Source organism: Cygnus atratus, chromosome Z, assembly GCF_013377495.2.
Source record: "Cygnus atratus isolate AKBS03 ecotype Queensland, Australia chromosome Z, CAtr_DNAZoo_HiC_assembly, whole genome shotgun sequence".
Classification (NCBI taxonomy): Eukaryota; Metazoa; Chordata; class Aves; order Anseriformes; family Anatidae; genus Cygnus; species Cygnus atratus.
Genome location: NC_066396.1, coordinates 37220749 through 37246325, shown reverse-complemented (window position 1 = coordinate 37246325; position 25577 = coordinate 37220749). Strand labels below are relative to the sequence as shown.

The 25577-nt window shown below is 38.7% G+C and overlaps 1 protein-coding gene across 8 annotated transcripts in view; it reads left to right on the top strand.

Annotated features, from left to right (window-relative positions):
• Positions 1-25577, top strand: part of PIP5K1B (phosphatidylinositol-4-phosphate 5-kinase type 1 beta) — a 114788-nt gene that overhangs the window by 13409 nt on the left and 75802 nt on the right. For all 8 annotated transcript variants that reach the window (XM_035558516.2, XM_035558508.2, XM_050716277.1 and 5 more), the window contains 2 exons: positions 22910-22991; positions 25217-25285. In XM_035558516.2, coding sequence (XP_035414409.1) covers positions 25236-25285 — 50 coding nt within the window. In that variant the 5' untranslated portion in view covers positions 22910-22991; positions 25217-25235. The remainder of the gene's footprint in view (positions 1-22909; positions 22992-25216; positions 25286-25577) is intronic.

Genomic DNA, 25577 nt, shown 5'->3' with positions numbered 1-25577 from the left:
TACCTCTTACTGACAATGTCCTAATTTTCTAGTATCAGTGATTCCTCACTCAGGAATGAAATACTTCTACCCGTACAAAGAAGGCATGGTAATTTGCTTATGAAACCCTCCATATTCTTGCAAATTCTTTTATTTTTGTATAACAATACAGCCTAAGAATGCCAGTCATTGATGACAAGTTCAGTTAAACAAGGATTTATACAAATGCAGCACCAAGTCATTTGTCTGTTTAGTTGCTTTAAAACATAACAAAAACAAACAGACAAACAAAAACACAAAGATTTAAAAACTATGGGTCACTCAGCTCTATTACTGTGTTGCAGTGGCACACATTAAAATTGTACATGATTTGAAATGCTGTGTAAAATTTTGTTGATACCGATTCCTTGTTATGAAGAAAAGCTGTTAACATCCATTATAGTATTGCAAAGAGGATCTGTTATTCGTTAACTTGTGATTCATATTATGTGATGCTTTTTTGAGTGCACCCTCAGTAAGTGTATTCAAATATACATGCATTCAAAGTGCACTCAAAAAAATTCGTTTTCCCTCAGTAAGTTTGCAGACAACACCAAGTTGGGGGGAAGTGTTGATCTGCCAGAGGGAAGGAAGGCCCTGCAGAGGGACCTGGACAGGTTGGGTCAATGGGCAGAGGCCAATGGGATGAGGTTCAACATGGCTGAGTGCCGGGTCCTGCACTTTGGCCACAACAACCCCATGCAGCACTACGGGCTTGGGGCAGAGTGGCTGGAAAGCTGTGCAGAGGAAAAGGATTTTGGGGTGCTGATCAATGCTCACCTGAACATGAGCCGGCAGTGTGCCCAGGTGGCCAAGAAGGCCAACGCCATCCTGGCTTGTATCAGGAATAGTGCAGCCAGCAGGACCAGGGAGGTGATCGTCCCCCTGTACTCTGCTCTGGTGAGGCTGCACCTCGAGTACTGTGTTCAGCTGTAGGCCCTTCACTACAGGAAGGACATCGAGGCCCTGGAGCGTGTCCAGAGAAGGGCTACGAAGCTGGTGAACGGCCTGGAGCACAAGCCCTGTGGGGAGCAGCTGAGGGAACTGGGGTTGTTTAGTCTGGAGAAGAGGAGGCTCTGGGGAGACCTTATTGCTCTCTACAGCTACCTGAAAGGAAGCTGTGAGGAGATGGGGGCTGGCCTCTTCTCACAGGTAACTAGCAATAGGACTAGAGGGAATGGCCTCAAGTTGCTCTAGGGGACGTTCAGGTTGAATATTAGGAGACATTTCTTCTCAGAAAGAGCAGTCAGGCTTTGGAATGGGTTGCCCAGGGAGGTGGTGAAGTCACCACCCCTGGGGGTGTTTAAGGAAAAGTTGGACCTGGTGCTTGGGGATGTGGTTTAGTGGGTGATAGTGGTAGTAGGGGGTTGGTTGGACCAGATGATCTTGGAGGTCTTTTCCAGCCTTAATGATTCTGTGATTCTGTGTTCCTTATAAACATGGCCAAATATTTGCTTTGATATTCGTTGTAGCTCAGATATTGTAAGAACATGTATTCATGTATTTGTTACTTAATGTTAATTTCCTAACATTTTAGGTTTTTTTTTTCTACCAAGTAATAATCTTCTAATATAAAAGTTATGTGGGAATAAATTACTTTTCAGTTTCTCAGTTCTGATGTTATATGTTCTGTTGAGGATATTTTGCAGTTTATTACTACATGTTAGTGACTGTATTTTATAATGTTACATCTGTGTGTGTGTTTGTCTGTGTATGGTCTTAGCATGTATAACATCTTTATAGTATAACATAAGATTATAAAATATTAAATATATAATGTAGGCAGTATATATGATAATGTAAATATAGATATATGTATATAAACTTTACATATATATAAAAACATTCTTCAGCTTACTTCTGAAGGGTCTTTCTGGAATTGGGTAGGTTTTACACTTTTTATATTTCCTTTCAGCCTAATATGCCTGTGTATGGTTTAAATATATACTTTTACAGGGATGAAAAGCATATGCTCTTTTCCTTTGTTTTCAAGTCTGTTCTAACTAGCAGTATTCTTAAAGTCAAGTTGGTTTCTAGTAAAATGGAAGTGATGACAGTAAGTTTGTGAATACTTATGGTATAGCTTTTTGAGTCTTGAATTGTGTTATGGTAGGGAATGAGGGTTGTTAAAGAAGCCTGTTTAAGTAGCATTTTCTTTCAAAACGTAAGAATGAATAAGCAGGCTTTTCTCTTCCACAGTCTTATGATGACTGTAAGAATTTGGATACGTCTTGCATGATTTAAGCTTTGAATGTAGATGCTTAACAGGTTGCTTATGCTGTAGGTGTCTGTTGTTGTCCACAGGAGCGACTCTGTCTCTTGCTGCTCATCCTGTTGCTGGAAGGAAACCTAGAGGATATTCTTTAAAGTGCATAGGACCTTCTTGATGTTTTAACTTGAGAGAGCTTGTAAACAGCTTGTGAACTGCACACCGTATGTATTTCTTGGGCAACTGAGACACTGGAATTGAAAAATACTGTATCAAGTCACCTTTGAAGCATTAAAGAGAGCTTCGCTATGCTGTCATGAAGCCAATAAGCATCCTCTTCTGAGATGTTCTTGGCTATCAAGTAAAGTGGGCAAAGCTGTACCCTCAGTGCTTGCAAACATTGATGCTTAAGCCTTGAGTTGCTTGGCCAACAGAGTTCATGCTAGGGAAAAAGGGGAAGGGAAATTGTTTCAGTTATCTTGCTGGCTAAGTGTGAACTATGGAGAAAGAGCAGTGTACACCATTACATTTCTGCTTTCTGCTACTTTCAGTCAATGTCCAGCAGAATGGTGAGAAGCCAAAACCAATAGCAATTTGTTTCCTGCTGATGTTTGATGAGCAGAAGTGGGAAGGTTAAAGCCTGTCAGGATGTTCAGTCTCTGGTCTTTTTTTTTTTTTTTTTGGGTGTTGAAAGTCTACAAGGGACATATGCCCAGTGTCAAGTGCAATTTGCTTTACAATCCACAACTTTTCTGAAGTGGTATACCTCTAGATCATGAATTGGAGTATGGATTCTCGGTGGGGTAGGTGGGTGGAGTTGTTTGTAAGGTGGTTTTGCCCCCTTCTCTCTCTTACCAGCAAAGGCAATGAACAGGTGGTAGATATGCTTGTCTGTTTCTCTGCTGACTGATCTGCAACTTGTGTTGCCAATGGATGGAGAGGACTGGCATTTGATCCTTGCCATCTACCTGCAAAGTTAGGCAATGTGTTAGTTTTTTAAACTGAAGCAGACTGTAGGGTTGAGGAAAACAGTGACCTAGAATACCAAGCTGGTTTATTTTCAGTAAAGCCTGCTTTCATCTCACTTCTCTTCAGCCCTCCCACTCCTCTTCCAACCCGCAATGCAGACAGACTGCAAATACAACTAGGAAAAAAGATTCTTGTGCATTTACAATGTTTCAGGAAGCATGTGTAACTCCTGAAATCATTCAAATAAGTGTTTTTAAAGCTATCAAAATACATTATTTTCATACAGGACTGTAAGAAACTGAGCTGCTTTTGTAAGTGTAAATATGCCTCCTTTATGCTTATTACTGGACTCTCGTATAGAAAGTGGTACAGGTTAGTCCTTTCTTGACCTATGGTATATTACAGATGTAATGTAAGGCCGTGTATTTTTTCAACTAAAAGAGCCATTCAGAACAGCGTTCCTTAACAACAGGACTTTGCTTCTGAGTATGTGCTACAAGCAGCTTCAAAAAGTACTAGTGCAACTGAAAATCATTTTTAAAATGTTTTCATGTCAGAAAGCTCAAGTTTTCTTTCTTGTAGTGTTTCCTTAAATAGTATCTCCTATTACCCTGCATGGTTTTACTTTTCCAGCTGATTCATAGGAGATGAATCAACTGTCGTAGGCCTGTGCAGAACAGGTAACTCATGCAAATCATCTGACAATAAAGAGCTTTAGCATTGGAGCAACTCAGAGCACAGAGAGAGTATCAGCTGCAGGTTGGGTAAGTGAGAAGTTTCCATTTTGCAGTCTGTTGCAGGCCCACACATAGTTTCTCTGTCTGTTCTTCTCTGTGGCAGGGTGTATCCATAAGTCACCTGCCTGCTCTGTGTCCACCAAGGCTATCATCTGGAGGTGGTGACCTACTTCTCCTGTCTTCTGTTTTTCTTCATGTTTTCCTTATTCTCTTGAGATCTGCATAATACGCTTGTTTGGTGCAACATTTACAGAGTTCTCTGTAGCCTTGCACCTGTGTTGGATGTGAAGTTCATTGGACTTTTATGCCCTAAATTGGGGATCATATAGGATGCTATATGTATGAGAAAAAATGCTAGTGATAACATTAACTATTAAAAACAATAATGAGGTCCAAATTTTGTCAGACTAGGAGACACTGAATTGATATTACCTTAATGTGTTCTTAATAACTAGTGAAACAAAACTGAGATGTGCATTTATCAACAAGGTGATATATCATGGGGAGAAAAATAACCAAGCCTGTGAAGAGTTCACAACTTCAAACTCTACGTGTTTCTTTGCTTTTAACAGGCATCCTGATGAAATATAAATATTGTTGTTATAGGCAGTCTATAATTAGCTACTACATGGTATTGTAACCATGTTTTTAGTTGTCAAGAAAGCTCAAAAACTATTTTTTTCTGTTTGTTCGTGATTTAGGCCTTCTTCTCCCAGCACGCTTCTAATGCTGTTACCACTGCTCTCCTCCTACTTTTCCTGAATCCAAGCATTTTTTTTATGCCATAAGCTCGCTGTAACTACCCTTTTTTCCTGATCAGAGCAATTTTTTCAGGTGAATATTTTTATTACAGGTCATTCTGTGTTCTAAATGAGTCTTAAAAAACACACTGCTAACTAACGGGCAACAGTAAGCTGTCACATGCTACATGGTTTCTTTGATATCATTGTATTCAAAATAAAATCAGATTGAATGTACACATTTAGCAAAATTTGTACTGAACGTACTGAACATCAAATAGGTGTTAGAAACAAGGACATCATTTTTTCCACCTAGAAAAAAATAATGCATGGGTATGCGTTAAAGGTTTTATGGACCATTAGCTCTTAATATAAACAAATAAATAAAACCTCTTCTGCAACACTCATCTCATAAACTTGATAACATGAAAGTTTTGCTGGTGTCTTCATTGCTGCCCTCATCTACTGCATGAGAAGCAGTAGCCCAACTGAGCCCCACATCCTAAAAGCTGATGAGATAGAAATGGATATTTGAAAAATTAGGATAAAAGGGAAGAACTGGTAAGGCATCTGTTCTCATACGTACCCAGCAGAGTTAACAAATACACATACAGTAGGGGGAAGAGTTTCTGATAGTATTTTTGGAGTCATTCTCTATTACACAAAAGTTTACAAGAGTCTGAAGGAGTGAAACCGCAGTTCTGCAAAGTCCTGGTACAAAACGGGGTGATTCAATCAGCTGCCATCTGTGAATTCAGTGATTCTGAATAGTTGAGAATGCACCCTAATTTGGGCACTCCAATTTCTTCCAAAGCAAAGTCAAAACAAGCAATAGCAACAGTAATGGTGCTTTTAAACAGCTGATCCTTGCAGCAGTGTGGCTCATATGTAAGTTTGGTTTTGGACGCAGGGAATAAGGAAAGTGGCGGGAGGATTATATTTCTGCAGAGGAAGTAAGGATGTCAGAGAATCTGCACTTCCATGATTAGAGGGATCTTTTTGTCCTGTGGTTTCCTGACTATCTGACTAAAATAAAGAATCGAATCTCTTCCCATAAGAGATGGACCTTTTTCTTAGCTGAAGATGCAAGTGTTGATGACCTAGTAGGTGAGAATTTCTTGTTGATGGGAAGTGTCACATGTAAGACTGTCTTTACATTTACAACTAACTTAAGCATTTGAGTAGTTTCCTGTTAGACACCTCTGAACTGTGGAGTGCCAGGAGGGTGGTGGTTTCCTCTTCTTGCATTAGGGTAGGTCTTGCTGATCACATTTTATGTGGATACTTCTGCAGCTGTTGCAGTTGACATCTTTGTTCAAGTTGTGACATAGGTACCTCCACTTGCATTTTTTTGTTTGTTTTGTTTTTAAATAGGGCATACTTCTGCAAGCTGCTAGGCATAGGAGTAATTTTATTTTCATGATTTTGTAAATCAAATCTGAGTAAAATGGCTGTGGTTTGACAGGCTCCTTCACCGTTGTTTGTCTCATCTTGTGATTTCTTACAGGGAAACACTGTGTTGATGTTGATGTAAGTAATCCAAACTAAGCCCATAGTGGTGCAGGAATTAGGGAGGACATACTTCTTCAGAAACAGCATCCTCTTATTTTTGATCCACCTTTAGGGATGCTTAACCTTGTTCCTAATTATTTTATAAATGTTGTCCAGACAGACACCTCAAAGACGTGGGTGTGAACAGCTCATCATTCACTTAGTCAGTCTTGGCATAATCATTGCACCTTTACTGATATTACAGGCCTGCGGAAATAATGTTGCATGGTGCCAAGTGATAGGAGGAAACTATATTGAGGCAGTGTGCAGTGACAAAGTTGAGTGTAAGAATGTAGTGGTGAAGCTTGCTGATAGAAGATCACACACACTACAGTTAAAATGATGTTGTTTTAACTTGGACAGTTCTTCAATTCATATCTCAAATATAACACTGATAAAATGGTGCATTCTGCAAAAAGCCTACTCAGTATATTTATGGACTATCTTCAAGTTCAAAAATATTAACAAATTTAATTTGACACATGGTGTTGGGGATGGCAAAGAAAATCATAATGGATTTTTCCCCTTATTATCAAATACATGTTCTCCTGGTAAGAATTATAACCACTAACTGCAAAATGGGAAAAAGAAATTTGTTTCAAGTTATTCTGAGAGCATTAGGACCATTTGGTGGTATCTAGAGATTGTTGTTGTGAGAGGTAGTCAATACCCTTCAAAACAGAAATTGTCTAGTAGGAGTGTAGTTCAGTTGAAATGACAGTACAGTCCAGGTTTTGAATAGGAAACAGTATTATGAAAAATAGCCTTTTAACAATTTCAGTGAACACATGAAGGAATGAACCTGATGAATGATGTATTGGTAGCTAGTTTGCAATTACAGCGTAACACAGAACTTTTGCAAAATGAATACAGGTTCAAGCATGTCAGGTTCACATCTTGCCCCTGTGACTGCTCCCTTTAGCTCAAAGGTTCCGTTTGTAACCATTAAATTATCCTGCACAGAGAATATGCAAGTGAAGACTCTTCTCTACATGCAGATATTACTTTCTGCTATAGCACATTGTGCACACTGACTTCCAGTTCCTTGTGTTTTGCATGGCAAAACATCATTTGGAAGGCAATCACAAATGTGGGCAGTAAAGAAACTGTGTGGTACAAGCTTTTAAAGCATGTGTTACCTGCACCTTCTATTAGAGACCAATGCATTTGAAATAACTGTGTAGGAGGGTATTTTCCCCTATTGACAGTATGTACTGTGAAAGGTAGAAATAGCGTTTAATATCTTGCTGAACTCTGGCACACATTTATTTCTTTATATAAAGCTTACATCTGCCTGTCAACCTAGAGAATTAAAGCACTCTTTCCTTTTGCTCTGATTGTATGGTGCCAGAATTCTTCATATGATTGCTTTCATCTTAGCCAAAATTATACATGTGGATAATAGTTTATATTGATCCATCCGCCAAGTTCTCTACTTGGCGTGTTCCTCACTGAGACACTTCAGACTTTGCAGTGGCTCACATATGTATAAATGTATTATTATTAATAAAGAAATGACAGCAAGAAAGGGTGAGTGTTTGTCTTCAAGCCAGTGGTGCTCAAGTGCCTACCAGAGGAAGATGAGGAAGCTTGATAACCAGCAGAGATGTGAAACATTAGTAAAGACTTGTAACTTTTCAGGAGAGGTATGTAGAACCCTGATTTTCTCTGACTTGGCTGTTTGAAATTGTGGCCATTTGCAAACAACAGAAACTGTGTCTGAAATGAAAAATCCTGTTGAAGAGTTCGAGAACACAAGGTCATGCACCAATGTGCACTATTAAGGGTCATAAACATCACATCTGACACAGGTATACCAGCTGCAGGTTATCAAGTAGTAGAGGAAATTAAGGGGAAAAAAAAGTGCATGGGTGTGTGACTTTTTGCTGAATGTGAAGGCTAAATTTCTCTCTGTAGCTTCTTGTCCACCTCCACCTAATAACAGTTGATATTTGAATGAGATGTAGCCAAGGAGGCACAATCCTGTCATTTCACAGTAGCTCAGTATGAGCAGAAGAGATTTAATGTAGCACGCTGCTCACATCTGCTGAGCAGTAACAGGCTTTTACACAAGCTGGTGCTGGTGTTTTTGCACAGGCTCCTCCAATGGCCCTCTGCAAATAGGTTTCTGTGAGCTTTTCTGCAACTCAGGAGCAAGTTGGAGCAGTTGCCTCTGCAAAGCTCTACCGCATTTTTAGCTTGGTTGCTTGTTTTGCGTTGTTCTGCCTCCTTCATCTTGACCGTGGATCGATGCCGTTTTGTAGAGATAGTAATCACCTGACAATAGGCAAACCAGGTAGGACTGAATATCTCAAAGCCTATTCTGTGAGCTAAATGTATACATCTCTTCTTCACAATGAACTGAACTTTCTGCATGTTGGGACAAAAATACCTGTATCGTCATGGGGATAAAATCAAATTTTCTTTGCTGTTTTCCCTGCACCATAACTCTACGCTATAAGATACTTACTGATTTTTTTCTTTTTTTCCCCTTCCTTGAGTATTCTTTCTGACTACACAAAGTTAATGGCACTGCGTGTCTGCTTATAATAGACCGAAGTAAAAAGCCTTTCCTATCTGTGTATTTCCTATCCGCATGTATTTCTCTTCTACTCTGGCTTTCTTGCACTTCAGCCATCTTTCCTTCCCATTCCTCTTTTACTCCCAGTTCAACATTGCAGAGTCTCTTACTGAGTCTTGCCCTGCCCTTTTTACCTGTTTTTTTTTCTCTTTTTTTCCTCTCTTGTTCCCCATCCCAAATTGCTCATTGTTCACTTACATCCTTCTTGTCTGTTCTTTGCCTGGAATCTTCAAAATGAAACAAAGTATGTTCCTCGGCTGTTTTTTTTTTTTCTTCTTCATGCTGTGAGGACATGAACACTGCACAGGAAATGAGCAAGGTGAAGGCAAGCACGGAACAACAGAGTTTCAGTAGCCTTGGTTGCTTTCTGAGCAAAGAAAGGTGGATGGTTGACTCTCTCGTTAAGATAAATGACATGCAGATATGAAATACCTGTATCGATTCCTCTGCCATCCACCCACCCTGACACATGTCAGCTCTTGGAAGCTTGGAAGCTCTTTGAGCAGGGTCCCTGTGCTCCACAACCCCTGGGAGGTGTGGAAGGAGCTCCTTCCAAACCTTCGTCTGGAGCTGCCTGCCCCTGTGGTGCAAGAGGCTGTTCACGGGCAGGCAGGTGTACCGACAGAGGCAAATTGTTTAGTAGAGCAAGTAATCATGGGTTATTTAATTAGACAAGCTCATTATTTTACCCAAATCATGGAAGTAATGAATAAACTTCCATGTGTAGAATCAACTGAAAAGCATGCAGTGCTTCTGTCTGTCTGTGAGGGGACAGCGGTTTGCTATCAGCTGCCAGGCTAAGGCTGTGTGTCTCTGTCCTTCGTAGCCTTACTTAGCATCACTCCAGCAACTCCTTCATCCTTGAGCCAAAACGCAAGTTTGGTCCTGTGTCTGTAAACCAAGTCATGTCTCTCTAAACCAGTGCTTTCTGCTGAAAGCCATTTGCTTTGAAGGGAGGTATGGATAGTGTCAAGTTTTTCTGGCTTCTATACCAGACCAGTGATGACGCTGCTAGCTAACAGCAGCTTTTTTGTGGTCTAGCACCTTCAGTCTGGTTTTGTGAGGCCTCTTAGTGTCTAGCCTTCCTCTACATGTGTCACTCTCTAATGTGCATACGCTAACTCGCACACACGCACAAACACACCAGATACAGTACTTCAGTAAAGATTTTTAGCTGATCTCTTGAACTAATGGCTTTTTTTTAACAAATGTTTGGATAACCCTGTGCTTTGCAGGAAAACTGTTCACGCTGCTATCAGCATTTTTGTAACCTCTGCTGTGCCTGCTTCTGCAGTGAGGGGCAATTGCTGTCTGTTTTACATCCATTCTTCCTGCCAGAATGGTGAGCAGGGTTAAGCGTGCAGAGTCATCTGGTTTGCTTTTATTTGTCTCAGTTTTCTTCATTCCCCTATTTGGTGGTCCTTAGTAACTTGTTCAGATCTGCAGTACAATGATCTTACAATATTGCAAGCAAACCGAAATCCAGCCTTTTTATTTACAAAAGCTTAGCTAGACAATCCCAGATATTAATGACCGTCCCTTTCCACTTACCTAGCTTATCAGGCTACTTCCCCTACGAACAGGACACAAACATCAGAGGTTTAGGGGATGATAAGTGCACACTGGCAACAGTGACCATGAAGAGTCAGTTTTCTATAAATACATGCAAAAATGCTCAGCATACTGATTTTTGTCACCTTGAACTAAAAAAAATAACAATCCAGTAACAAATTCTAGGCTGAAAAGGGTATTTAATTTATTTAATTAGACATTCCAGCTGATAAAGTCAAGTAAGGCATATCAGAAACTGGAGTATCATATTGCATACATTAAATCATAAGATCACTTTGTTCCTGTGAAGAACCAATTGATTTGTTTGATCTTTTTTTTTCACTTTAGTTTATGGAAATCATAAATATTCATAGCCCGTGACTATTTTATCTTGCTTGAATTTTGATCTCTTTTTAGTTAATGATTCTTAAAAGGATATGGATCAGGCAAAAGGGGATGGAGTTCTGATAGTGTGATTGCTTTTTTTTTTTCTTTCTAAATGCTGCAAGCTCTATTTTTACCTTTTGAAAACTGTGGTGAGGGTTATTAACTGACTTACAGATAGCAGTGTATGTCTTTTCTTAACTATTCATAATAATGCATTGAGAGGTGCAGTTAGTCCTTCAGAGGGCTTCTGTGTAAAGCAAAAAAAAAAAAATCTTATTCAGACCTCTCAAGAAGTTAGAGACCTCTTTCACTTGTGGGGAAACTTGTACACATTCTCCTTAGGAAAATCTGACAGGTTCTGGTCTGTTCTTGTTAAAATTCAGTAGTGTCAGGCTACGTTTTCCTGCAAAGTGCTTGTACCACTTGCGCTTATGGTCATTGGAGAGCTGTCTCATTTTTGTGTTAAATCCCACTCTCACTGTTTTTGCTATCTCCCATGTGCTATTAAAATACTAATTTATGTGAAAATGTGTCCTTTGCTAATTGTTATAGTTTAAGATTTTGAATTTTCCCATAATACGAAAAAAAGCAACAATGCAGCTAGCCAGTTGCAGGGAAGGAGATGATGGTGGTGCCTTATATACCATTTATGAACTTGTCTTTTTTTTTTTCTTATAGAAAATGTTCATATTGGTGTAATTATTGTAGGGTAATAACTTCATATTCTTGCTGACAAAAATGTTCAGGGTCAGGATTTTCAGTTTGGTTTGGTGTCCTGGTTTTGTCTGGGACAGAGTTCATTTTATTCCTAGTAGCTGGTACAGTGCTGTGTTTTGGATTTAGGCTGAGAATAATGCTGATAACACACCGATGTTTTAGTTGCTGCAGAGCAGTGCTCACACAGAGCCAAGGCCTTTTCAGCTCCTTGTGCTGCCCTGCCAGCGAGGAGCCTGGGGGCACTCCAGAAGTTGGAGGGGACACAGCCAGGACAGCTGGCCCAGGTTGGTCAAAGGGATGTCCCATAGCATATAATGTCATGATGAACAATAAACTGGGCTGGCTTGCTGGGGAGGGGAGAGGACACGCTACTCGGGGACAGGCTGGGCGCTTGTGGTCAGGTGAGTGTGTGGTGAGCAATGGCATTCCTCAGTTGCTTTGCACATTCTTTATATTATTATTATTATCGCTCCCTTTTCTGTGCTGTTAAACTGTCTTTATCTCAACCCACAAGTTTTTATTTTTTTTTGTTTCTTATTCTCTCCCCCATCCTACTTTGGGGGAGTAGGGAGTGAGTGAATGGCTATGTGGTGCTGAGCTGCCTGCGAGGTTAAGCCACAACATTTGGCAAGTGAAAGACTGTTGGAAAACAGTCCCCTTATATCACTTGGCTGTAAATAACTATTTTAAAATGTTTATTTGAAAATGTTTGTATTGCCATTTAAAAATTCTGTGGCTGTGTTTCCATACCTTAAAAGAGCTGTGTGTATTCCTTGCCAAAGTATACCGTGTTTCTTAACGTCAGTAGGTTGCATATGTACACTAATGTGTTATTGTTTCTTAAAGTACATTACAAGTGTATTTGTAATTTCAGAGGAGTGCCAAATCTCAGCATACTGTCAGGCGGCTGTCAGGAAAAATGTAGTCAGTTGCTCTTTTTTGTCTGCCAATTTAAGTCTGACTGACTAAGAGAACAAAAGTATACAGTTCCTTATAGTGCTACTATATCTTAAGTACCCATAAGTGTTAATACTTGTAGATAGTAGTAACCTTTACATTTAAAGCAGTTAACATGGTCAGAGTGTGGCATAACATTAAAAAAAAAATAGTTGTTTTTCTGCACTTAAAGGTGTAGTTCTGCTCCAATGGATGTAAAACTTCAGTATGAGTTTGATGACAACTAGACAGCAGCCATGAAAAATAGCAGCTATTTCCATGTATGCTGAGTAATTCTTTCTTTAATTGTTTTCAGAATTTGATTTTACTGCATTACTCGTTTTATTATTATTGTTGCCTCTTACCTGAGGCAGCTTCTCAGATTATTTTTTTCTCCCTTGAAGTTTTCTCTGTAGTTTAAAATGAAATGCTCAGGAAGGCCCATTTAACAGAAGAAGGCTCCAGCTTTGTATTTTATAAATTATTTCATAAAATGGGATAATCTTCTCCCTTTCCATATGTTTGCATATGTTTCTGAATGGTCTCTAAGCAACTTCTGCTCCATAGGAAACTGAGAACACTTGATCTAATCAAAGGAATTTCAGTGATGTAGCAGTTGTTCTGTATTGAGAATGGTACAAGAGGTTGGATTTTTTTTTTTTACTTTTTTTTCTGAGAGTATAGTCAGCTTTCTTTTAATTTGTAACTAAAATTAAATCAGCGGAGTCCAGGGAAAACTTCTGCTAATTCAGTCTTAACTTTCCTGAGGGAAAGCAGTATTTTTTTAATTAGTCATAATGAAACTTATTGTTCCATAGAGTGACTTAATGATGAGTGTCTCTCATCTGAATTTAGATGTGATTTTCAAACTTGGTGCTTACCTCAGTCTTGTATATCCATTCTTGAACAACTTTGGTTTTCAGGAAGGCTAGGCACCTGTGTAAATGTACGTTTAGGAACCTAAGCTTAGACATGTTATTGCAGATCTTTCCTCTAAATTAATTTTTACCTTCATTCTGGTGCTGTTGCGCAGCCTCTTGAATGCTGATTTTAGCACTGCTTTCATCTGTCCCAGACTTTCTTCCCAGTTTTGTCACAAGTGGAAGTGCAGTTATGAAATTGTGTTAATGTATGTAAGTGATTGAAATAATTGAGACAATGGATCTCTTGTTCAGCATGGACCAAGGGCATGTGACCTGTTGCATCACATTCCTCATCATTTTCACAGTTTCTTCTTATCTTATGGGAGTTCATGTGAGAACTGTGCTCGTAATTATAAGGAGTTCTGTTATGATTATTATTCTCTGATAGCTTACATTCTTGTTACTTTAATTGTCTAGGTGAGTTTTTTCTGGGGCCTGGGGAGCACTGGTGCTATAATAAGGATGCTAGCAAATGCATATTGGGAAGGCAGGAAGATAAGAACACCAAATATGACTGTTACAGATATACAGTCTAAATGTTATGTGGTGGTGCTAGGAGGGACCATGAAAGGGTATCAAGACCTTTCCCTTCCTTCGACAGTATCAACTACATTTAAAATATTTGTCTAATCCGTTCTGAAATTTCCATCATTACCACTGCATCCTCCAAGGCAATCTGTTCCATCTGTTCTTCAACTGTCTTTTGCAGCTGTATGGATGGGCCCTCAAATGGAGATTAAAACAGGATTTTAAAGACTTGCATTTCTTAGATAATGTGGCTTCCGAAAAGCTAAGCTTAGCTAACACTCAGTTAAAATGTATATATATATATAAAAAAAAAATATGCTTGCAGGAACCAGGTGAGAAGACGTAGGTGACTTCAAGATCATGATAATGCACTTCAACATCAGTACCAGGTTTCCACAGCATTTACTTCTGCAAACTATTAGGATTGATTATGTGGTAATGTGCTAAAAGACTCAGTAATTCCCAGAGGCATTTCACTTTCAAGTTGTGACTAACCTGTGGAAAACTGATGAACAAATTATGCAGTCTGTATTACTGCATGTTAATTTTTTTAACCACAGCTTTTGCATGTTGTCTGCCAACAATCTTTTTGGGAATGTTCATGATAGATAAGCAATTAATTTCTATTATCTTTCTTCATTATATGTTTCCGTTATGTGGTTATGTTTGCACAGTAATTTTGAGTTGGTGAAGAAAAATGTTACGGCTGACATTTTGTTGAGGTTATGGTGAGTGGAGAAAAGATAAATGTCTTGAAATAGAGCATTACAACTGACATGAAGTTCTTGTTCTTTCATACACGTTTCTCATTATAGTAATTTGTTATTGGTCCTGAGAGCGGGATTGTTCCCTCCCTCTTTCATCAATTTGTGTTTAGCTATCATGTCTCTCCTCAGTCTTTTTTTCTTTCTTGTTTAGACTGAATTCCATTTCTTTTACACTTCCCTGCATAGCTCACATTCTGAATCTCTAGCCATTTTCATTCTTACCCCTTGATGATCTCCAATTTACTCCGGCCTTCCTAAAGTACAGTACTTAAACCTGGGCACAGTACTCCAGCTGAACCTTACTGATGCTGTGGAAGAGCTCCACCTTGACCATCTTTTCTAGCAAGTTTTGAGAATGTTTCATGGGATGCTGTTGAAAACTTGACTGAAGCCTTCTTATTGCCTCTACTTCAGATCCATTGAACACTCCGCATGATAACTTGATAGAGAAGGAAGTAGTGTTGGACTCAATTGGTCCTTGTTCTCCCTGTGTTTGCTAGTTATCAGCTTATCTTCGATGCGTCTACTCTGTTTCTGGGACTTCCTTGTTAAAACTTGAAAAGTTCCTGTGGTGTCTCTAGCATGAGTACTTACCGCATTGTGGTTGCTGATAGCTTGCAACCATTTATCATGCCCAAAGTCTGTGAGGTCTTTACAAAGGTATACTGTGTATTTTGAAGTCCAGTGGTGTCAGTGATGGCTGACTTTTCAAGCCTGTGTGAAGAGTACAAGAAAAATTCTGTCTTGTGTCTCAAAAATTATTGGCTGCATTTATTTATTTTTTCTTTCATTTCTGGTTGTCTGTGTCTCATTTCATGCTTTTTGCCTTTGGTCTTATGTCTTCACTCTACACTGTGTATGCTTATCCTTAGGCATTTGACCTATTCTCCATTTTCTGTACAACTGTTTCTGGAGTTTGAGGTCACTAAAGTGGGTGGCTTGGCCAAACTCCTCTGTCATAGATATCTTCCATCCAGAAAGCTGGGATTGTTTGCATCTGTGTTTGTGTCATTCCTTTAGAAAATAAGTAACACTTCAACTGATCTCCTTTTTCCCTTGAATGAGACATCATTCCTGCTGGATCTCACTTGCTAATTATTTGAGTGATGCTTCTTGACTTGCTTTCCCTCCAAACATCATGGCCACAGGCATGTGATCCCTGCCATTCAATTTTCCATGTACAGGCTAAGTCAAATGTAGAAGAATTTTTTCTCTGATTGTGTTCTTTGCTTTGTTAATCAATCACTTGTCCCAGCATGCTGGAGTAATTAGTTGGAGAGTATGCACTTGCGTGGTAATGTTATTTCAAAATAATGCAGTGTCTGGTATGTGCTAATAGCATTAGGACCATTGCCATTTTGAAGTTCCCAAAATAATGGAGCAGAGCTCTGACTCTGGACTTTGAGATACTTCTACCTTGCCACTGCAGTTGGCTGTTAAAAAGGCTGCTAATCTCCTAAATGTTACTGTTGGAATATGAAATCTCAATTATTGAAACATGAGTACAAATTGGGAACCCTTCTTTGGCAATGTACAAATATGCCTTTCTATTTTGTGTGCTTTTGGTCTGTTACAAAATAATGAGAAATTAATGAAGCTATTCCACTCTAAAAGGAGGCCTTGTTAGCAATTTCTGCAAAATACACAGTGTGACGTCAGTTATGTCAAGGATCAAATGTTTGTTCTTTCTGATTGCTGGTCTAGTATCAGTGATTTGGAAAAGTCCCATAGTTCTTAATGCATGAACACCACCTACTATGCAGTAGAAAGTTTGCTCTGCTTTTACAGGTCATGTTTGGAAAGATGGAAGAGATACTTCAGTCCTTCTGCGAAGAGTGAAGTCATGGCATCGGGGTAGTGAGATGGATTTAAGACTTAGAATGAAGATCTGAATATGATGATTTGTGGAGAAAAAAATAATACTTTCTAGAGGGCTTTCAAGTTATCTGTGAGATGTAGAATTTCAAAAACAAAGATGTTACAAATGGAGAGAGGCATGCTTTGTTGTAGGAGCACTGTAAGCTTTTTCCAAGGATTTGTAAACTGTGTTTACTTTCACAAATTTGAAGTTTTATTTCCATTCTTTAAAGCAAGTTTCCATGAAAAACCACACCTGATTATTTTCAAAATGAATAATGTGATTTGTTGTGAAAAATAGAATATGCAGCTATAACTTGTGATGTTGTTGTGGTCTGTGATTCTGTGGTTATTGCACTTGCAGGCTGTTTTGAACCAGAGAACAACTTAATGTGCAATTAATACCACCTTAAGTGCAGGAGGGCCGGGCTTTTGTAAGTTGTTAAATCTCCCAGGTAATTAAACTGTATTCTGAGTATTTGTAAACTTGGATGGAGGTGATATTTGCTGATGTTCTACCTTTTAATGTGTTTTCCCTTTGTGAAAGCTACGGGGGGTAGTTGATGTGATACTTCTTACAGTGAATCAGAGAATTGCGATAGAAACATATATAGCTTTAAAGCTCAAATTACTCAGATAAATCTCAAATTCAGCCTGCAAACTAAGATTGTTTCTCCTATTGCTACATTTTTTTCCTGTCTGTTTTAATTCAAATGCTATCCTATATTCCTGGAAATGGGGATTGCCAAGAGAATCAAACAGTATCAGAATCTCAGCACTGTGCTTGGGTTAGTTACTGTGAGCCTAAAAATCTGACAGGCCATTGAAATTAATGTGTGGTATTAAGCTATGTCAACAAAGGTGGCGTGAACACATGAGATAGTTTAACTACGTGAACAATCTGAATCACAGGTTTATGATGCTTTTTGCTTGTGTTTTTCTCTGTAGCCTTTGTGCTGCCCTCTCATTATCATGCAGACCATGAGAAGAAACAAATTTCTTTTTTTTCCGTTTTACTTCAGATACGCATTTCATCATTTGCTTTCTTTGTTATATGCATGTCCCTCTAATTTTTTCAGGCAAGATAGAAAAAGTAATTAGAAAGATTTATAGGTTAGCCAGGGCTTGAAACTGCAGAAAATAAGCTAGGCTGTTTTAGGAATAATTCCATTTTGGGGGGGAAGGAGGGGTATGGGAAGAGTTTGGTTTTTTTTTGTTTGTTTTTTTTTGAATTAAAAGGGAAACCTTTTCCAGTTTTCACTAATGCACAAGCCTTTACAGTACTATCACAAATCTCACCGAAAAGTTTTGACTTTTAATCACACTTAAAACTGCCATAACCAGCCTGGCGGCAGGAGGTAGACTTGCCAGGATAACAGACCTAACCATTGTTTTTTAGCTCCCTTCCTACCCTCTTTCACAATTCATACAATATATTTTTCTGACACATATTTAGCAGGGTATATCAATGGTATATATGATGCAGTAAAAATTTCCCTCTACTTTCATGGCTGGTGTCTGGAAAGACAAAAGGAGATCTTTCAGTGCTTCTGGGAAGAGCTGAAGTCATGGCAGCTGGCAATAGAGATTAAAAACAGGCATTAGGACCAGATAGGTGTGCAACTATGACTGAAGTTCTGAACCTGAAAATTGAAAGAGGAAAATAGAGCTTTTCAGAATTAAAGCTTTGTCAGAACTTCTAATGATTGTCATGTGCATTGAAGTGTGTAAACACTGACTTAATTCTCAGGATATATTGGTTTGTAAATACCAGCTTTGGGATATTTCAGGTATGTGGACATGCAAGAATGTTTGATCTTAGATGGCTGCATGATTGTAACCATAAGCTATAAGGAAGCTAAGGAAGCTATAAGGAAGTGAGTCCATTTCACAGATTAGTGTCTGGGATACTTTAAAAAAAAAAAAAAAAAAAGAGGGGAAAAAAAACATGATTTTTATGTACTTTATATCGAAGTGGCCACATGAACAACCTCATTTTTTCCTTAAGAGCTATGTAACTGTCCTGCTGCTCATGTGCAAAGAACGTTAACTGAAATTAAAATAAGAGTTTCTTGGAGATGACGTTAACTTGTTATGACCATTGAGAAAGCTATATTATGTTTCTTGTAATACCTCTTCTCTTATTCTCTACATGACACCAAATTATGCTTCCTTTCTCTTATTTACATCTGCTTATTGGCACAATGCTAGTATTGCTTGCAGGTTCTTGCACCACCATGAATTGTCCATTCACCTTAGAACAGAGGCAACTAAATCATGAAAGTTATAGTTAGCAGTATCTTAAAAGCTTAAAGAAAAACTCTGGAAAGGAGGTAGCATGTAATTTCTGCCTGGGAATTGTATTAATTTTGACAAGTTCTAACAATTTAGGTCACACTTTTCACCTCATTTTAAATATTCAGCTACCTCCTGAGTGTTCTGAAAATAGCACAACACGAAAAACCTTTGAGGTCCCCTCTTCAGTTCCTGTTCCCAGGGACACCCAGAAGCACACTGATATTTTTAACTTAAATTCCTATGGAAACAAGATGTATGCATGAAAGTTATACATGTGTCAGAGGATGTTTTGTGTGTCCCAAGTCTCTTCCTTTACAAATAATCTTAAAAATAATCTTACTCTTCAAATTCTACTGCAGAGGGAAGGGAGAAAGCTGTTGTCAGCTCTAATTGACCAGTGTCAACAAAATCTTACAGTGGCACAGGATTGCAGCAAGTTTCATGGAAAAATAGGCAAGTTGAGATGACACCTAGCAGGGAATACTGCTACTGATGTACATACTGTAGTAGTTACCAGAGAATCCAGACAGGAGGGAGGCTTTGTAATTGCATTATTTGTGGGAGTAGGTTGTTGAGCACTAAGTAAGGCGTGAGCTCCAGACTTAGTCCCCGCTCATCCCAAGCTAAGAGAGTTAGCTTTATTAGCGTCATTTGCTCTTGGAGTTCCTGTTTTTTTTCTTTTTGTTTCCTGTGGTGGTGTGAGAATATGGTAGTTAATGAAAGTCTTTTATTCAGGTTCTGCTATCTTTTTAAACTTCCAAGCCCTGACCACACTGCCTACTAGATGTCAGTTTCTGAAACAGAGAGATAATAGAGGAATGAAAAAGCTTTAGGCAGCTGCATTTATTATGCCTGTTGTCTGGTCAATGAATCTTACTTTTAAAAACTCTAGAGGGTTTGGTAAAGGAAAAGAAGAGTGAAAAAGGTTTGAAAGTGGAAAGTGCAGTATGAGGAGGCAGGAGTATGTTACAGGGCTGTTTGCTCTCTGTTTGCCGGGGGCAATGAGAAAGGGAATCAGTGCATCTCAAGAAGAAAGCACCTAGAAAGACAGTGGCTTTTCATTAATGAATAAGTTGTGGTGGATTTCCTCCTCTGTGGAGCATTTTTGGTTTGGAAATTTTTCTGTTTCCTACATCATTGCATGATGAAGATTTCCATTTTCACACTGTACCTGAAACCTGGCAGCACGTTGACTCAGTGCTCCATGTGGCTTGGTGAAGTATTTTTCCAGATAGATATGCAAGTCTTTATTGAATTGAGGAACGGACTTGACAAGCTACTTCACAGCTACCACCATGAGAAAAAGTATGACTGGGCAAATGTTACGAGTAAAAGTGAGTTTTGTGGTAAATGAAATGGGTGTGGTACTCCTGATTGTGTTAAGAGATGCTGCCTTAAAGCAGCAGAGGAGGGACAAAAGCTAGCAAAGTATTAACTGTGGTAATGATTACTCTTTTTAATAGAATTCACTACAAATACTGCTTACAGATGCAGACATGTCTGACAAAATCTTTACACGTTGTTCTGGCAAGCTGCCATTGTCAAAAATGCAATCTTAAGTTGAAAACTTGCTAAGGGTGGATAAAACAATTATTCTTATCTTCACTTTTTGGTCTGGTGTTGACTTAATATCTTTGTAATGAATACAATATGAAATTATATATGCTCTTTCAAGAAGTAAACTTCCCCATTCTGGGGATTTTGTGTCTTTCTGGAAGACAACTTTGTAAGAATTAGAAAGTATCTATTTCTAATAAGCAGATTATCTGAAATACACAGAACCAAATAGTGTTATTAAGTGGAGGATTCAGCAGTTTGTATTTGTGCTCTTTCATGCCCTTTAAATTTCTATTGGATTTTAATGTTTCTGTTTTGTGCCGTGACATAGGATGTGTGATGTCTGAGAAATTCAACAACAGATCTGCACAGCCCAGTCTTTCTCTGAATACCCACTTTATTTTTCTGACTATTTCCACTTTATTTTCCTGCTTCACCCCCTGCCCAGCCATACTTCATTGTGAGCCTGCCCTTTGTCAGATGCATGCAGAGACCTGATGCTTTAGTTATGGCAGTTCCCTGCTGTTGTAATTAATCAATCGATCAATCAGTTGTAGTTCAGCCTGGAAGTGGGTTCCAAAACTCTAACTTGCGTCCCATCTTTGCACTGCTAAAGCTCAGCAGAACTGAAACAGTAGCTCTTGGTACACACAGCGCAGAGCACACAAAGTTGCTGCAGAGCAGGGAGAAAACACTCTAAGTTACACTGGCTTTTCCAAAGATTATTTGTAGGAAATATAAGATCATTGTCCAAGTGTGAAGATCTTGAAAGGTGTTTAGCACAATGCCAATTAAGTCAGAACTGTGTGATCTGTTTTCCGAAAGACCAGAAACTGAAAAAATTCTAGCTGCCTCTAGGAATTAAATAAACCAGCGTAGGTAGAAAAAAAATCACTTTCTTCATGGTTTGTGAATTTTTGTATTTGGTAGTTGCTGCAGCTGGGATCTCACTGTCTGTTTTTCTATCTTTGTCAGTATTACAGCTGTGTATTTTCACATGGATGAGGCGTTCTTAAATAATTTATCTGACTGTACCAAGGACAGTCAGGCTTTTCTTCCATATCTGGCATGAGTGTTTTCTTCAGCCAGCATCTTACTGAGAGAAAGTTTCCATGCTGCATTTGTGTTTGGCTTTTGCTGAGTATGTGTGATCATATTTTAGGAAGTGATGGGAGTAGTAGAGGATACTGTATTGATAATCTCGTGTGTGTGGAGGACAATGATTTAGGTAGAGTTTTACCCAGTGATCAGTATAATAAAGAGTCTTCTTCCTCCTTCAGAAGTTGTATTAACAGAAGTTCTTGATGTCTGTGTTTGTGTACTGATAGAATTACAAACGCGGATCAGTTAATGACATAAAATTTATAAATATAGATAGGTAAGCTAGATAAACTACAGGCAGTTTTAATAGCTATCAGGACTGAGTTGTCTTTAAGTAGAAGTTTCATGTGTACCGTGATGGCAGTCCCTATCCAAGTAAAGAAATTATTGATTAAGATACATTAATTGCTTGAAGGCTAAAAAGAACAATGTAGCTAACTGTAGTAGGAAAATACTGGTATGTGACCTTACAAAAGATGTTTCTAAGGAAGCCTTTATTCTCAGAGAATCCAGCCATCTATGTTTCTGTGTTGTCCCTTCATTTATTGTTCTTGTTTTTAATCTCAAGAGCAATTTTTATTCTGCATCACTGAAGGGGAGGTAAATACTGTTTTGAAGCCTTTTAGGAAAAGGCTTTCTAGTGGTGTTATGGATACTTTTCAGATTATTGGAAAATTAAATTCAGTGAACAAGGGCTGTGGATTTTTTTTTTAAATCAATTTTTAGTTACATAGAAGATGCAGTTTGTACTGATTAAGGACAAATGAGATTTGTTTTCTTCTGATGTGGTTGAGAAATTAAATTGAGGACTAGCTTTACTGATGTAGCTTAAAACAGATGTAGAAGATGGGAGGATGAGCTCATTCCAAAGAGGTATTGAATAATATTTGACTGTTAAATATGTCTCATGTTTATTCAAATAAATAATTTTAAATATGAAATTGCTTACCTCGACATCATTCTCAGAAATTATGCTGACAGCAGCTACCATTGTGAAAAACTTCCAAAATGGGTTTGCTTGTTATCTACAACTATTCAGAATCCAGTCCTGCAAACCATCACTCCCATTGCTTATCTTTTTCGTGGAATTTGGGCTATCCCCAGGGAAAGAGGATGATACAGATTAGTATTTAATTTCAAAACTCTTCATGGAAGACAGCATGTAATTTCACAACACTTCACAGCATGTAGGTCAACTGCTCTATATAAATTTCATAGTAGGGGTGCTGGTGCTGTAGTAGTGACATCTCTAGGGCAGAGGCAAGTTGAACTGCAATGATTTTATTCTTTGTAACATTGCTAGTGTCCTAAGTACATTATTGACATATTAGTGACCAAACTATTTGAGACAGTTCTTGAACAGCATTGCTTCTAGCTAGATCCTTACTTCGTCTGAAGAATGGAAGAAGGAAGTCGAACACTATTCTGTGAGGTGTACATTTGTAATGGCAGACAGATGGTAACAGATTTTTCTTTTAATAGATTCTGGAAAACATCAGCAACACCGATGAATGGCTTGATTATCACTTTCAGCTCCAGATGACTTTCCCTGGTGTTTATAAGGGTATGTATACTTACATTGTGAAAGTGTTAGTGAAATCTAGGGTGATTTTAAAACATTTTCTTGTAGCTTTTTGAGTTGTTTTTTGTGTATGTGTATATGCTTTCTGTTTTTGTTTTTTTGCTTATTAAATTTTATTTTAATTTGACAGCCACAGTTTGAGTGTCTGACCCAGGTGATCTCTAACTTACTGGTTTATTCTTGATCTAATGTTGCTCTACAACCATGACAAGATGTAATGTCAAATACTTCCTTGCTCTTTGGGGGAGATACAGTGTCAGTGCAGCCAAAGACCTGGAGTCTCTGAGATGTGCCACTGAAAATGTAGCTCACAAGCCTCTTAGTTTTGTCCATCATTGTACCTCTCAAGCTCATCCCATGCAGTCTGCTGAGGAGTCTTCCTGTGGAGCTGAACACTGGTGTGAAGAAAAAGACGTTCATGTTGAATAAGTCATGTGCCAGACATGGGCCTGAGGGAATGTTGTCCTTTTCTGCCTGGAAAATCCCTCCCAAAGGGATCCTTCTGAGTACTGGTTTTGCACAGCAGATATGTAAGGTGCTTGGAAACGAGGAAATTTTGCCTCTCTTATGTATGTGATTTTTTGAAAAGAGTCATGAAAAAATGTTGTCTCTGAAAATCAGAATTTCAAAGATCTGTCTCAAAATGAGAATTTCAAAGACAGTATGAATGTGATCAGCATATTGATTTTGTTGAAACAGTACAGTGACCAAACTGTAGGAAACAGAAGGAAAAAGTACATTTGCTTTGGGAGAGGATTGCGTTATTGACATAACTTAGAAAAAAGATATGGAAAGTAAAATTCCACTGAGTTTCAGTAAATGTTGCATCTAGTCAGTCTACCAAACCCTATCCTTTTTCATTGCAGCATGTCTAGGAGCTCCTCTTTTTGGTTGCCACCTTATGGCATCTAATAAATAGACATCACTCTTCTCTAAAGAGTTTACCCGTCAAGCAATTTAGAAACTAAGACAACTTAATGGAAAGTTGACTTAAACTACACCTGCCGCTGTTCGGATGTGAAGTCAAGTACTCACAGAAAAGAGCTGGTGAAAAACGCTTGTCCTGTAACTTGTAATGTTACTGTCAGTCCCTGTGTTAGTTAGTATTTCTTTAATAATCCAAAAGATAACATTGACATGACAGTAATTGAATTCACTGATGGAGCTAAAAGAATAGGTGTTGCATGTACCATGAAAGACCCAGTGCAGTGTCTACTGGTCAGTGGCAGAGGATCGTACTGGTGGCAGTAGCAGTGGCAGCAATAACAGCAGTCCCAACCCTGCCAGTGAGAGGCAGCTGGTGAATGGGTTGATGTGAAGGTATCTAGTGCTTGAGCTGTTGTTCCTGGCATCTGATAACCCCTTGATGTGGGAAGCCACAGTTGCTTTGTCTCTGGGTCAGGCCATAGGTGGGGCTGGGAGAGGTCAGGTGAGAGTAGAGTGCACACACCTGGATGGCAAGGTACGTTAGGATGTTTGCTTCTGAGGAAGTGAAGGTTTATTTAAGGGAGGGCCACAGAGTAGCTGACAGTTGTACAGTAGTTCAGTGTGCACAGCAAAAATATTTACCCTTTTGGTAAAGAGAGGATGCAACTGGTAGGTGTGGCTCGTGCTGAATGTGATAGTGGCCTGCTCACAGCTGGGATGTCATTTTGCTGCTGATGGCATTACCTAACTGACAAAGTCTGGGACCTACTGACTTAGAGCTGAGAAGTTTTAGAGAAGTGCATAAAGGTAGCAGAACAAGAATTAATCAGGAACAAATAAGACAAGGAATATAGGTGGTATGCTTGTATACTTAAAAGAATATTGCTTATTCAAAGAGAAAGATGTAAAATAGTGTAAAACAAAATGAGTGAATTAACAATCATTTCAATTGAAATGAAGAGTGAATTTTAGTTGCAGTAGGGCGAATAGGCTATGCCAGTGCAGTTTGAGCTCCCGCTGTAAAGAGGGAAAGAGGTGATCCTAACTAAACTACTGACTTTCTGCAACTCTGGACATTGTTTTGAGCAAGTGACCAGAAAAAAAGGGAAGGTTAAGTTAACATCAAAAGAGGAGAATCCTCATGGACTGTCAGTAACTTGGTGACTTGCCGTCCTCTAAAAAGTTTGACATTAGCAAGAATTCAACAACAGATTGCATGATCTTTTTTGAATGCTTTCTTATGCAAGTATTTCATTTATAACTTAAGCTTCTATTATTAGATGTCGTCTGTTACTGAAAATGGAGATGTTACTGCTGGAAAGCCAAATGAAGAGAAAACATACAAAAAGGTAAATAAGACTTACAACCTTTTCCTTCCATGCTTTTCCTTTCATATTGAGAACTTAAGCCTACTGTGATTGAACTATGCTTCAGAACTAAACACAAGAACAGACAAAGCATGTTCCGTGGACTATTTGAAAGTATTTTACCCCTTTTGTGAAATTGTAAAACATTTCTACCCACTGAGCTGACTGTTTGAAAGCTAGTTCAATAAGGTTTTAAAATACATATTCTTGGTAGATTGGTGGAAATTCTTTGCTCTTAGCAACAGAGATAACTCTGGGCACATGTACAGTTGTC